General features: G+C 50.3%; 1 protein-coding gene across 1 annotated transcript in view; it reads left to right on the plus strand.

The window, feature by feature from the left end:
* Window positions 1–4666: 4666 nt before the first annotated feature.
* Window positions 4667–13038, plus strand: part of AURANDRAFT_66197 (hypothetical protein) — a gene marked incomplete at both ends in the record, with an annotated part of 10429 nt that continues 2057 nt past the window's right edge. The window contains 16 exons of the mRNA XM_009041306.1: window positions 4667–4680; window positions 5030–5234; window positions 5273–7507; window positions 7532–7992; window positions 8089–8246; window positions 8290–8615; window positions 8715–9649; window positions 9705–9774; window positions 9812–9891; window positions 9963–10065; window positions 10097–10224; window positions 10342–10612; window positions 10653–11129; window positions 11305–11422; window positions 12163–12442; window positions 12501–12519. Coding sequence (XP_009039554.1) covers window positions 4667–4680; window positions 5030–5234; window positions 5273–7507; window positions 7532–7992; window positions 8089–8246; window positions 8290–8615; window positions 8715–9649; window positions 9705–9774; window positions 9812–9891; window positions 9963–10065; window positions 10097–10224; window positions 10342–10612; window positions 10653–11129; window positions 11305–11422; window positions 12163–12442; window positions 12501–12519 — 5880 coding nt within the window. The remainder of the gene's footprint in view (window positions 4681–5029; window positions 5235–5272; window positions 7508–7531; window positions 7993–8088; window positions 8247–8289; window positions 8616–8714; window positions 9650–9704; window positions 9775–9811; window positions 9892–9962; window positions 10066–10096; window positions 10225–10341; window positions 10613–10652; window positions 11130–11304; window positions 11423–12162; window positions 12443–12500; window positions 12520–13038) is intronic.

Here is a 13038-nt window from a genome sequence, read left to right on the forward strand (position 1 = left end):
CTCTGAGTATCTTTCGCGCCAAGCCAGTCGGCGTTCGAACGGAATCGTAGGTATGCATCACCGCGAGAGTTGCAACCTGGAATAATCGGAATGCAGATGGCTGGTGTATCTCGCCGACTGTTGTACACGCGCGCAGGTGTGGTAAGTCAGATTCGCGCAGAAGCTCAACTGTCACACGTCGCATCCACTCTGTCCAATCCTCCGATGTAAGAAGTGCGTTAATTTCGAAAGTCCAGTCAGCGGGCACTATTGAGGGACTCCGGGGCAACGCTGCCATGTCTAATCCTTCTGGCGGTTGTCTATTTGATAATCTGCAGGTGGCCATATCAAGAATGATTTCGTCGTATGCACCATCCAAAACATACAGAAGCCTCTTTGACAGAGGCGGCACATCGCCCATGGCGATTGCACGCACCATTCCACAATATTCAGCAATGGCTACGGCGGCACTGTGGACTCTGACTGCTGGGGAGATTCTGCTTGTAGAACAGACCAAAAATGACTCAGTAAGGGCAGATCGCAGTGTTCCTGTTGTATTCTCAAATAGCTTGAGCCATGCAGTCAAAGCAGAGCTTATGGATGCTACATAGGGCATGAATCGCAATCCAAGATGTTTAGCTGCGACCACCAAGCCGCCTATCATAATTTCCAAAAATAAATAATCATCGTTAATGAATTCGAGAGTACCATGAATCTGAGTAACCCTGCGTGGGTTGATCAAATCAATTAGTCTAAAGAGAAAGGATGGAATTATTTGCGACAATCCCGATGAGCTTGTCATCCGATGAATGAGTCGGAGGGCGCAGATCATCATCAAGCATTGTGTGCCAGGAAAGCGGTGATAATGGAATACGCTACGACACATAAGGAAAGATAGGACAGTTTGTAGCTGTTCACTTGAAGCAATCGTTTCAGAAAGTAAATCTGTCGAACGTGCCACGCGGAACGGACTACATTCAACTTGACCCAGCATGGGTGGCAGCACACGTGACAAGAGGGCCGAAAATAAATGCCTCCGCATTTTCAGCTTCAGTACAATGACCACGGCAATAATCCCACCCCCACCAGATATCGAGCAGGACCAATGATGGGCAAGTGCACGTGTCACACGATCGAGTTGGCAACTGCGGGCAACCAGGCTCGGTGCGGCACGAGACAAAATTTGGCTCAAACTTTGCAGGAGCATTTCACTGGTAAGGTTGGCGCTACCGATGACGAGGGGGTTTAGATTACCACCTGGAGCGGCCACAAGCATGCTCATCAGATAATTGATGGCGGTGCCGAGGGACAGAGAACTATGATGGAACGTGCGGCACACTTGTACCAGCGCAAGAAGTGCTTGTTTTTTCAGCTCAGGGGATTTACTCATCATACCCAGCACAGTGTTGAATGAAGCTTGTTGGCAGTGTTCTTCTATGGATAGCATGTGATGTTGCTTGAAGATACCATGCTCCATACTAATAATGAACGGATGTATTCTCGAGCCTGTATCCGATCTGAAGATAAGGCCACCCTTAAAGCTGGAATCAGCCCAAAAATTGACGTTTTGCTGAATCGAACTATGCAGCTGTCGGACATCAGCTGAGATGCACATTGTGGCTCTGTCATGTCGCATTTGACTAACCATGTATGGAGAAATTGCACCTAGACTCCCAAGTAGGGTGGAACAGTCTGTTTCTGTAGACCACGGAGTGATACTGTTTCCACAAGACGTCAACTAGCTGACCACAACGCCAGCAGACTGGTGTCGCAACTGCCCCAGTTGAGTTTACAACTTGGGCCAACGCCCGGACAAGCGCACGTTCACCACCCTCTAATGTTGAAGGTTTGTGACACAGAAGGTCAACCATTCGAGGTAATGCGCCCTCTACCAACGCAAAGCTCTGCGCACTGACGACCGCAGATAAATCCCCAATGATTTCTGCGGCAAGTTTCGCTACATGACGTGACTTGGTGATCTGGAAAAGCTCAAGTACAGGTATGAGGAGTGGCGTGGCATGCTGGCCAACTGCAGTCCCGCTTTTGACAGAAGCAAAGTGAGCATACTCTAATGCGTTCGCAAGTGAACGTTCGCTTCGGCTTGAGAATGCGCTGCACGCTGGTGAGCAGAGCGCAACCTGCTGGGGATTTGCGTGCTCTAGCTTTATGGTTGGCATTGCCACTCCAACAAAGGTGTTCAGGAATGTAGACACTGTAAATAAGTCATGTGCTGGGTGGCTGGCAAGGATCTGCCCACCAACTTGTTTCACTTGCAACTCGCACCTGCTCAGGAAGCGATAGAAAATGCCCAACAATCTCGGACTTGATGTTGTCTCTATTTTGCAAATTGACGAAAGTTTGGATGCAATCATGCTGCGAATGTGAACACAGGCGTCTGCCGATGCAATCCAAATTAAGCGCTCTATCATAGTGCCGATCTCAGCGTTCAGTGCCTTGGCACTATCAATGGCTAGTTCTAGACACCTAAAACACAATAGTGCAATTTCGTAGCGGAAAGCTGCGTCGGCCAATCCAAAGCCGCCAACAATTGTAGATGCAATTGCACGGTACATGTAATTGTGAATGGAGCACTCCAATATCCCAAGGGCGCGAAAAGACATGCCATAGGTGAGGTAGAACCTACGGTGCTCTGACTTAGCCTCCATACGGTGCTCTAATTTGCAGGTAGGTTGCACAATCCCTTCATTTATTGTCAGTATTTCAGTTGACACATTGTGTATGACAAGCATGAGTTCGGAGAAAATACACTGCTGTAAGGCTTCTGAAAGAGCTGGAAGCGTTTCGAAGATGATTGTGGCAATGTAGACGACGCTTGGGCTGAAAGTCTTGTCGAAGATGGATGGTAGGCTTAGAGTGATTTGATGCGTTATGCTATGGCTTAGTGAAGTATGGAAATAGCTTGTACTTTTTATGACCATCGCTAAGCATAACACAATTTCATTATAGCAATGTACACTCATGTTCTCCGCATTGAGGCGGCAGATGACGGCGCTGGTGATATTTTCCAACACTGATGAGTCTTTAACCGACCTCAGGAGGAAGGAGCTTGCAACTACCATCGATAGTCGGCCGAGCGCTAGGTAGCCAACTCTGCTCTCTGCGCCCATTCTCAATGTGCCTAGAATGGCCTTGGCCGCCTCGGAGCGCGGGAGTAAAGGCTCTCGAACGAAGAGAGAGAGTAATGGAATCGTCTCAAGAGCAATGGCTTGTACAGCACCATCCTTGGCGCCTGCTCCACGGGTACTAAGCAAAGCATGACACCACGAGGCTTGTTCAGAATCACTTAAGTGGAGCATTGGCCAAGAGAGGGTTGGTCGATAAGAATGGCGCATACAGGAAGAAACATGCTTAAGCACCATACGAAGCAGGAGAACTGCAGCGTGGATTTGACTTCTGGAAGCATCCCCCGTCAATCCTAGAGAGATGAGACCCGTTGCTGCCTTGTAGAGCTGAATAACCTGGCCGTCGCCTTGACGCAGCTGTGAGTTTTGAAGTATGCCTGAAGTAGCAAGCGATGCCGCCTCCCGTACGACAAGGGAACTATCAATTAGAGCAGACCAAAGGCGTTCCAGGAGTATACTGAAGTCACGAACACCGTAGATCATAGTAGGTGCACTGGAAAGGAATTGAAACAGGATGAGTGCTCCCGCATACCGCCTGATTTCGTAGCGAGGATCAACCAACCAATCTAACGCTGGCACTAGATATCTTATAACAAGTAAGTCAACCTCTGGCTTCAACACTGCAGTAGCTGAAAGCTTTCCCAGAAGTGCCGAAGCGGCACCGACGCTTTGAGTATCATAATCAGATGCGCGGTCCGCCTCCAGCACATCATACAACAAGTTCAATGCGCCAACCCGCCCTTCGACGCTTCGATATACTTCGACTTCGAACATTGATCTCAACATACCGAGCCCAATCAAACGGTCACGTCTCAGTGATTTTACAACACACGCGTGACTAAAGTCTGCTAGGCGAGTCAGCATCAAGATACGGTCTGAATTATCTAATCCCCGAGCGATCGTGGTGATCAGCGAACGCAGCTGTCGCGAGCCAAGAGCACGAAATTTCAGCGCGTTAGCACCTAGCTGCCGAACAACTCTAACAAACCTCTCGATGCATTCTTTTTCAGTTGCCATTTGCCCGCGGATAATATCATCCGACCCAGCTATCATTCAGGGTAGTGGAAATGCGCCTACACGCCACGCTGCACAAGCCTCACTTAAAGGGCAGCATCTTCCCCTCATCTAGGTGGATGTTGGCGCGTTGTTTGATCAGAGGAGAGATCGAGCCAAACCTAGGCCCCCATACAACCTTTTGAAAAAGGAAACTATGTTGGAACTAAGTTACTTGGAACCAATAAATGTGGCGGGTTATTTGCTAATTTTTTTTCTCATGCACTGAAGACTTTGTCACGGAAATCCGCGGTCCAAACCGGCCGGGGTTCCTGCACCTGGGCGTCTCCAGTGCCAGCCAATTGAAAAGGCGCGTCATCCTGGCCACTCTTATGGCAATCACGGATGAGCTTGTCAGCAGGATGAGTGTAGTGGGTGAGAGAGGGGAAGCTCAGTGTGCTACCTTATGGTAGCGCAGTCATCATATAGTAACTGATTATAAAGGGGGGGAACGGGAAGGAGAGCCTAACTAGGGTAGGTACAGTACTAGCATGATGGTAGTAAGGTAGTAGTAGAGTAGCGTACTGTAGCCTAGTATAATCATTGAGATAGAGAGATAGAGAGAGACAGAGAGATAGCAAGGTCAGTCTGTATTCTTTGCATCGTTGCTCTTCACCTTGTACTTCAATATGCTCACTTTATCTAAGTAGTCGGTGACTCGGATCTACTAGTAGGATCCCGGCTACACTCTTCTATATTTGTGCGCCTGGAGCGCACCCAGGAAAAGCTTCTCCTATCCAGCCGGCCCTATTCTTTTCCTGGGGGTCCTAGACTAGGCCGGTCCCCGAGCTGGGTGTGCCCAGCCCCTAATCCAACTATTATTATCCTATATCATTCTATATCTTGTATCTCAGAGTGGAGGTCGAGGGTCGACTGCGCGCGCGAATTGAGTGGCCGCTCGAATGTAGAATTGAGTGGCCACAGGGTCGAACCGGGGAAACGCGTCCCTCCGTGAGCGCACTGCGCGCCCCCAAAGCCTTCGCGGCGCCCGAGGGCGAGCTGAGTGAACTCTTTAAAACCTGGGATTATTCCGGATGGTGCACGGATTCGGGCCTGTTCGTGAAGGCCCGTCGGAGACGCCAACGTTTATATCGCAGCCCAGGAAGCAGCCCCGACTAGCCCTCTTGGGTGATGCAATCTGTGCAACGCCACGAGGGTCGCCTAAGCCAGCTAGACACACTGCGCTCCTGAGGACTCAAGTGCCATTCCCTGGTAATTACAGTGACATAAGCCTACTAACTACAGAAGGGATTGGGGGAAGAGAAGCTTACGCGGGAAAAGAATGGCACTTCCAATCCGAAGACAAGGATTTACATTTCGCACAAACCGTGTTGGACCGGCTCATTCCACTTGAAGAAAGGATAACTCACCAAAAAACGCCGGTGTCACTCCTTCTCAATGCGGTGCGCCGTGGCATTGACCTCGCCAAAGTACCGACTGTATCGGACCGTCCTATGAGGGGGCACTTGGAACTATCCATAGAACCTTCAACTCTTTTTATTCGTCCAGCAGTGCATCGCGGAATGCATCAAGAGCCGCCCACACCAAAGGTTGCCACTTTATCCATGGCAGCCCTGGCGTTTGAACGGGGAACTGAAGATCTCGATGATGGAGAAGTTTTACCAGAGCTAGAGGCTTCTCAAAATATAGTTATTGATTGCTCTGAGAGTCCGACGACAGCAGCAGAGTACTCACTCTCTCCACCATCAGACCAGGAAAAGGTCGACGAGGAGGACTTCCAAACGCCACCCAAAAAATCGAATATGAATGTGCAGTCATCCCCAGTGATAATTGAGTCTGCTATATTGATGTCTCCTCCTCTCCCAGAGGAAGGGAAATCAAACCTGTCGATAATAAAAGAGGAACATGTGCTCGGCAGAAGAGAAGATCTAATTTTGCATCGAGAGCCTCCTGTAAGCTCAGCATCTGGATCTGAATCTGAGGATCTGCAGTATAGTGATCTGCCTGTACTCGTTGCCGTGCCCGACCACACCATGGCGGCAGAAATACCAGGACCGAGCAGCGGAGCGCAAAGCGAATCAGCTTCGCAGGTGTCCGGGTGCGTGCCTCAATCCAGCAAGCTTGAGTCTGAGGCTCGATCTAGCAAAGCCATACGTCTTAAAGCGGCAGCACGGCGTGCCAAAGCTGAGTTGCGAGCTGTTGCAGCGGCCGCTACGAGAAATGCACATAGTGAAGACGACCCTGAGCGCCTTATCTTTTTGGGAATAGGAGTCGAACATGACAAATTGGTTGTGCGGCCGCCTCTTATAAGGGCGTCACTTGATGTTGCCACAAGTGTAATTAACGTAATTCCTGATGCGGCCGAGTGGGCAACTCAGGTCTTCACCCAAGCCAAAGGTTCTTATGAAGGTGGCTACTGGCAACATTGTGTACTAGCTTGCTCCGCGATCATTACATCAGCAGTCTCAACGTATGTAACCCCTGCATTAGAGCTTCGTGCTGCCTGTTGGCTGAAGCTCCGGGTTTGGCATCAACTTATTGCGGACTGCACATTGACCGTGCAACGCCGTGGCGTCGCAACCCTATCACTATCATGGGCGTATGCACGACGCGCACATGCGAGGCTAAATCTGAGCAATGCCATGCTGGTGACTGGTCTTACGGACCGCGATGCCAATGAGCAAGCTAGGTTCGCCCTCATAGATGCAAAGCTTGGACGGAAATGCGATGGGGCAGTAACTGAAAAGTTTCGTGTAGGAGGTGGCATCAGCTTCGATGATGACCCAAATTTGCTTCGCGCTGGTGTTTTTCGAGGCCTCAATCAAGTATCTAGCGCTCGTATAGAGCTCGAAGCTGCGATGAAGACGCGACCACGTGATTGGCGACTGCTTTGGTCCCTTGGAGATTTGCTCGTGGACGAGGCGGGAATTAATTGCGTATTGTTGCAACCATCAATGTGCCTGGAAAACCAAATGATGCCATTGGATCTACAGACACATGCAGACACGGGCACTCGAACAAAGCAATCGACTAGCCTCAAAAATGCATCTAACTTGGTTTTCAAAGCGTTCGTTATCGCAGTTGAGACCAAAATGCTTCGGCATGTACCTCTCAACCTCATGATACGCTATGGCAATATCCTGCTAGCTCGGCTTTATATGAATCGTGCCAAGCTGCAGCGACCCAGGACTCCACAGGAATCCCCTATTCCACAGCAAGATCAAGATGAGATCTTGAAGCAAGTGTCTGATCTGCGCCGCATTTCGAGATCAATACTCGAAGGCGAGAATTTAAAATGCCACGAATCAGCATCCCACGTGGCTGCACTCTCGGCAACAGCAATCCTTCAGGCGCGTAGTTATGGTCACCACGTGATTTGAAGTGCCATGTTACAGGTAGCGCGCATACTGTTCAGCACGAACTGCTTCGATGGGGCTGAAGTTGAGGCTACAGAAGCGATTAATCTTTTTTCATTGGCCCACAAATCCAAGCCACGTATTCGGTCAGTACAGCAACGATCTGAAGCATTGGCACACACCCTCCTTGCTATGGCACAGACAATAAATGAACGCCAGCAGACTGGGGTTCAAAAACGCGCTGTTTCAGACCAAGGGCCATTCCCTGATAATCAGAAGTTGTTTGTTGCAAACCACCGGATTGAAACTGCCTTGATCCTCGATCCGTATAGTTTCGATGCCAATTTCGCCCGTGCCGATCTCCGAGGAGCTAGCGGCAATATAGCTGGTGCGCTCCGAGATCTCTATAACGCGTCTACGCAACTGACACCATTTCCGGAGGCGCAAATAGCGCGTGCTGCAATATTTATTGATCACATGCATGACTTTGAGTCTGGAATGTGCGCTGCCAGAAAGGCCCAGGTTGTATGCATCGTCCCTTGACATTTCATACGCCCTGAATTTGCAGCTAAGCGGCCTTCGTCATTGTATTATAGGCAATCGCGTCGCCAAGCGACCTGCGGGCTAGGCTTCTACTCGCAACTTGCTATGCACATCGAGGCGACTGGCACGGATGTACGCGCCAATACAGCCACCTCTGCCACACATTCCCTGCATCTGCAACTTTACATCGGCTTCGAGGTATTGCACATGAGTTTTGACTTTGGGCGCTTGGTGGAAACTTGCAAGGTTGTTAGGTTACTCCACATCAAGACTCGGAAGACTCGCCACGATGCATGTCGCTGCAAATGCTGTTGAGAGCTTTATTTTTTTCTCCAATCAAGCTACTGATGCTGTCTGCCTCAATACTGCTGGCAGTGTCGCTCGCGGTTCTGATGCTATGGTTCAAAGCACGCGGGCACATGGGTGGATAGGTCAGCTCGAACTCGCCCGCAATCACCCCCTGAAGGCTGCTGCCGCATTCGAGCAGGCACTTCCCAAGAGCTTTGCCACACTGGATCATTGGCATGAGCCAGATTTAGCCTGGTATAACGAGCATCTGGTGCATGATGCGGTACCGAGTGTCCGAAACCGACATTGCGCGATGATGGGCCTGGTAGAGACTTCGCTCCTCGCCGGGAAGTTTCAACGAGCATTATGTTTTTTAAATATCACCGATCAGACTTCTAGTGATATCGATACGGAGCAAAGGGCACGCATTTATCATCTTCGTGCGAGAGCCTACGCGGGATTGGGTCATTCAGCAGCTGCACTCAAATCATTTTCAAATGCAATCACAGCATACACGGCTATATTACAGTCTCAATGCTTGCCGACTGATGCAAGAATTGTCGCATACGACCTAGCTGATCGGCACAGACGCCCTCAGCGGTCTAAAAGAATCATAAAATCGAACAGCCTTGCTGCTTGCATGTCGCTTTCTACCGCACAGCTTGGAAGGGCCCTGGTATATTACCACCTGTCAATTTTCAGAGTAGCTATGAGGCTCAAGCTTGAAAAGAAAACAGCCAATGGTACGCCACAGATCCGGGAACCACTCCCATTAGAGACAAGAGTGACCAATGCTCAATCACACCCTGAAAATAATTTAATGCAGGTCGGAATACCGAATGCAAATCACAACGCTCTCTGCTCGACCGTTCCCTTTTTATTGCACGACGAACAAGACTCACCTGCGATCGAGTCCACGGAAACAACCAGCCTGCAGTTAACAAGTGAGGAGCCTGCTTTAGTCAACCTCTCTCGGGAAGGTGCGCGCCATAGTGAAGCTCTTGGCTTGCTAAATATTGAAGAGATCAGCGAGGCTATCAAGCAAAACCCCACTCTCATAAGTGCTCGCCTCACACGCGCCGCATTACACATCGCAGGAGGTAACTTTGCTCTAGCTTTTGCTGATTTTGATGCAGTGTTGCACATCGAACCACTTTGCACGAGGGCTTATGTGAATCGTGCGGTTCTCTTTTTCCAGCTGGGTAAAAATACTGTCGAGGCTTTGACCAACCTGAACGAGGCGATTGCGATGAATGAGGTGCCAAGATTTTCCTTGAATTCTTCCCTGGTGGGTCGGGCTGAGGTGACGATGCTAGCATTGGCCCTGTGCGTTTAGCGTAATCAGTGATATCTGAGAAGTTTTGGTATGTCAAGATTCTAGGTACAATCGTGGTATCTGTTATGCGATGGCATCCGACTTTTGGAGTGCGAGGTCTGATTTCTCACGGACGGTTGCGTTATTACGTCCATTGCTGAGTTGTGACACAGAACCAGGCTCTACTATCATCGGTGGCGAGTCTGGAGGACTGCATAAATGTAAAAACATGCGACAACGAGCAGGTTCTCAAGTTTTGGCTTCTGCGTTCGTGACCGTGTTTTCTTGATAAGAGCCCTGCGTCATCACTTGCTTCGCACTCAGGCTTCTCAATCGCACGATAGTTGGTGCTTGGAATAGCACATTTTCCCATCAGTCACTGTGCGACGTTGATGAAGCTTTGGCAGTCGAACTAGGACTGGGAAAAGTTGAAGTTGCGGAATCGCCTGCGGACTCAGATATCTACACGCTTCCGACTCTCGGTCAAGTCAGTCCAGATGACTGTCTCTGGGATCGACGCACACTCAACGGGCCATTCGGGAGATTCTCAATTGCGAGTAAAGCACGCAAGAAAAGTAATCGTTCGGTGATACTATCATTGCAACGAGGATTGATATATTTCCACCTGGGCCACTGGACGAAATCTGCAACAATGTCTGTACTGTATTATCACAAGCTTCCTCCTGTGATGTAAATGCGTCAGGTACGTTCAAGTTCTTGCTCTCGCTCGGAAGACCCTGACCTTCGATCAGCTTGCGGTGACATTCAGCGGCCTTGGTCTGTCCCTCCACAAACTTTCTGATGAGATTGAACAAAACTCTTCTCCTACGCTAAACCCGGATTCATCGATGCTGCATTGGAAAGCACGTGTGACAAGACTGTGTACTTGGAAACATTATCTTCGTCTTTGGCCTGATATGCTCCGCTCCTGGGTCAAGGGAAGTGCCGCGCGTGATGAGGCCCTTTCTCACAGTGTCATTTGATCTCAAAACCTGACGACCATGACCCTACCAGGTAGCTTTTGTTGCAAAGCAGGCGCTTTTACATGGCATCCACACTAACCCTACATCACCGACGCTGCGTTTTAATCTTGCCATGCTCAATGAGGTGAAGCGGGGCACACCAATCAAACGAAGGCAGCTTATCGCGAGTGTGCAGCTAGACCACACACACATACTCGCCAGGGCGGCTATTGCGGCGGACGAGAGTGACGGTGGCAATAGCTTTGGGTCAGAGTTGCAGCTCGTCGACGCTCTCTATAGCCTTCGATCCCTTCGCTGGCAGATTCGGAACACGTCTGAACTTGGTTTTCAGGCCTTGTTGTCGCATTTCTCCGCCCAGCGTATTCTCATTCTCACGAACATTGCTGTTCTCCACCAGCGACGTGGGGAAAGCAAAACAGCCAAAGCTCGGTATCAACAAGTCAGGGAGCTTAGTTCGCATCTTTTAGGAGGCCACAGACAGCTTCTTGTTCACGCACGATGGTGTGAGGTGACGAACAGCCTTGCTGATCTGACCAATCGTAGTGGAAACATCCAGGGGAAACCAATGCATTCAAACAGCGGGGACATGAATTCAGGGCACTCACTACATTGCGATATGGAAGTATCAAAATATCCGTGTCTTCGAGATTTGGAAACATCATGAAGTCTTACCTTTCGCACAGGCACTTGCGCTTCAAGTCCAGCCTGGATCCATAAATACTAGCGTCTCAAAATGGGACCCTGTTCTCATGTCTTCGTGGCTGGCACGTATTGCCCTAGGTTCAGTAGCTTTGTTGCAATGTAATTTTGACCACGCGTGTGATATCCTTAAACATATTTGCAAAGAGGCCAGTTTTGAGCATCGCTTCTTGCCCGCCTGGCTTCCGTGTGAGGCTATAGCGGCCCTAGCCTGGGCAAATTACGCCACAGCAATTATTGGAATTGACTCCACAAGGGACCAACACGAGGTGGTCCCTCTTCTTGGCTCAAGCCTAAGGCAGCTCCCATGTTACTCGCTATTGCATCAGCAACTCGCCAGCTGCCTGTTGCGCGAGGGGAATTTCTCCCACGCCATGTGCGCAATGCACTGCGCATTGTGCTTTTGATTTACATTAGCAAGTCCTGTCCCTTGTGGGCTACCTCGAGGGTGCGGACATGCGACTCTCTCGAGAATCCAGCCTGAATGCTGTGCTCTGCTTCTTCTATCCTAATCGCGGGCATACACCGACTCTTCGTGCTACTTTTAGACTGCCCCAGACTCGCTTTTCCACCACCATTTAGAATGGACCGGTGCAAGGCTCATAGCTTGCGTTTGAGTCCCGTGACAGCTACGAACGGCCAAGGCGCGACCTGGACTATTTTACGGCACAACATAATCACCCTGAGCTTACTCTCATCTGGACTAGCTCCCTATTCCGGACCCCAAGGTTTCCCTAGCCACAAGGCGAGCGGGACCTGACTGGCAAAGTGGACTGAAATTGCCTTTACGGCGGTAATATATATTTCCGGTAACGAGCTAGTGAGATAGATCACCTAATTAGTGAAGCGCTCCAACCATTGGAAGAGTCTAATGATTTTGATGGGCCACCTTGAGACTGCAATCGCCCAACTTGATCATATGAGTAGAGTGGCTGTGGATAAGCCGTCGCCGATTATCGATGGTTTACTCTGGTGGATCCTGCTCGCCGAGGTGGCCGCGCATCCCAAGCGTGGTTCGTTGGCCTCCGCTCAGGGCATTTATAATCAATGGGGCCCGACTTCTCCTTTGTCTTCCTTAAATTATCAGCCTAATGGGGGCCACGAAAGGCCAAGCGGACGGATGTCCACACGCCGAGCTTCCTTTCTGAATATGATATCTCGGAGAGCAGCGATACTATAGTATCATCATCCAGCCAAATGTAACTGCTGGCTGTGGTGGTCCTCGCCCAGCTCGCCGCTTCCCCGGGCCCCGGGATGGCGCGGCTTATTTTTTGAGCCCGCCCACCACCCTCCTTCGGCACTGGCACGGATGAAGCACCCCCCCTGCCGCAGTGCCCTACCCTCCTCCGTCCGAGTCCCTGCTGAGGTGGCTGCGCCATCCAAGCGCAGTCCGCCGGCCTTCATTCTGGCATTCTCAATTCAATCGAGCTCAGCCTCCCTTCGAGGGGGGAGTTTAAGTGGCTTCCTTTAGCTTCAGGCTTGAGGGAGATACGAAAGGTCAAGTGGACGGAAATTGTACAGAAGGTATCAAACAAATCTTGCACTATCGGCCGTTGCACCGCTAGCGAACGCTCGTGATGGGTGGAAAGCGTCGTGAGTTGCTAGAGCGGGCTGAGGAACTCATCAAGAGTTACAACCCGAAGCGAACCACCTTGGAATCGCATGCGACGGAATTCCTTGCAGGGAACAAAACAGAAGCCGACGCTGCCTTTCTTAGG

The sequence above is a fragment of the Aureococcus anophagefferens genome, assembly GCF_000186865.1.
Source record: "Aureococcus anophagefferens unplaced genomic scaffold AURANscaffold_20, whole genome shotgun sequence".
In the NCBI taxonomy this organism is placed as follows: domain Eukaryota; class Pelagophyceae; order Pelagomonadales; family Pelagomonadaceae; genus Aureococcus; species Aureococcus anophagefferens.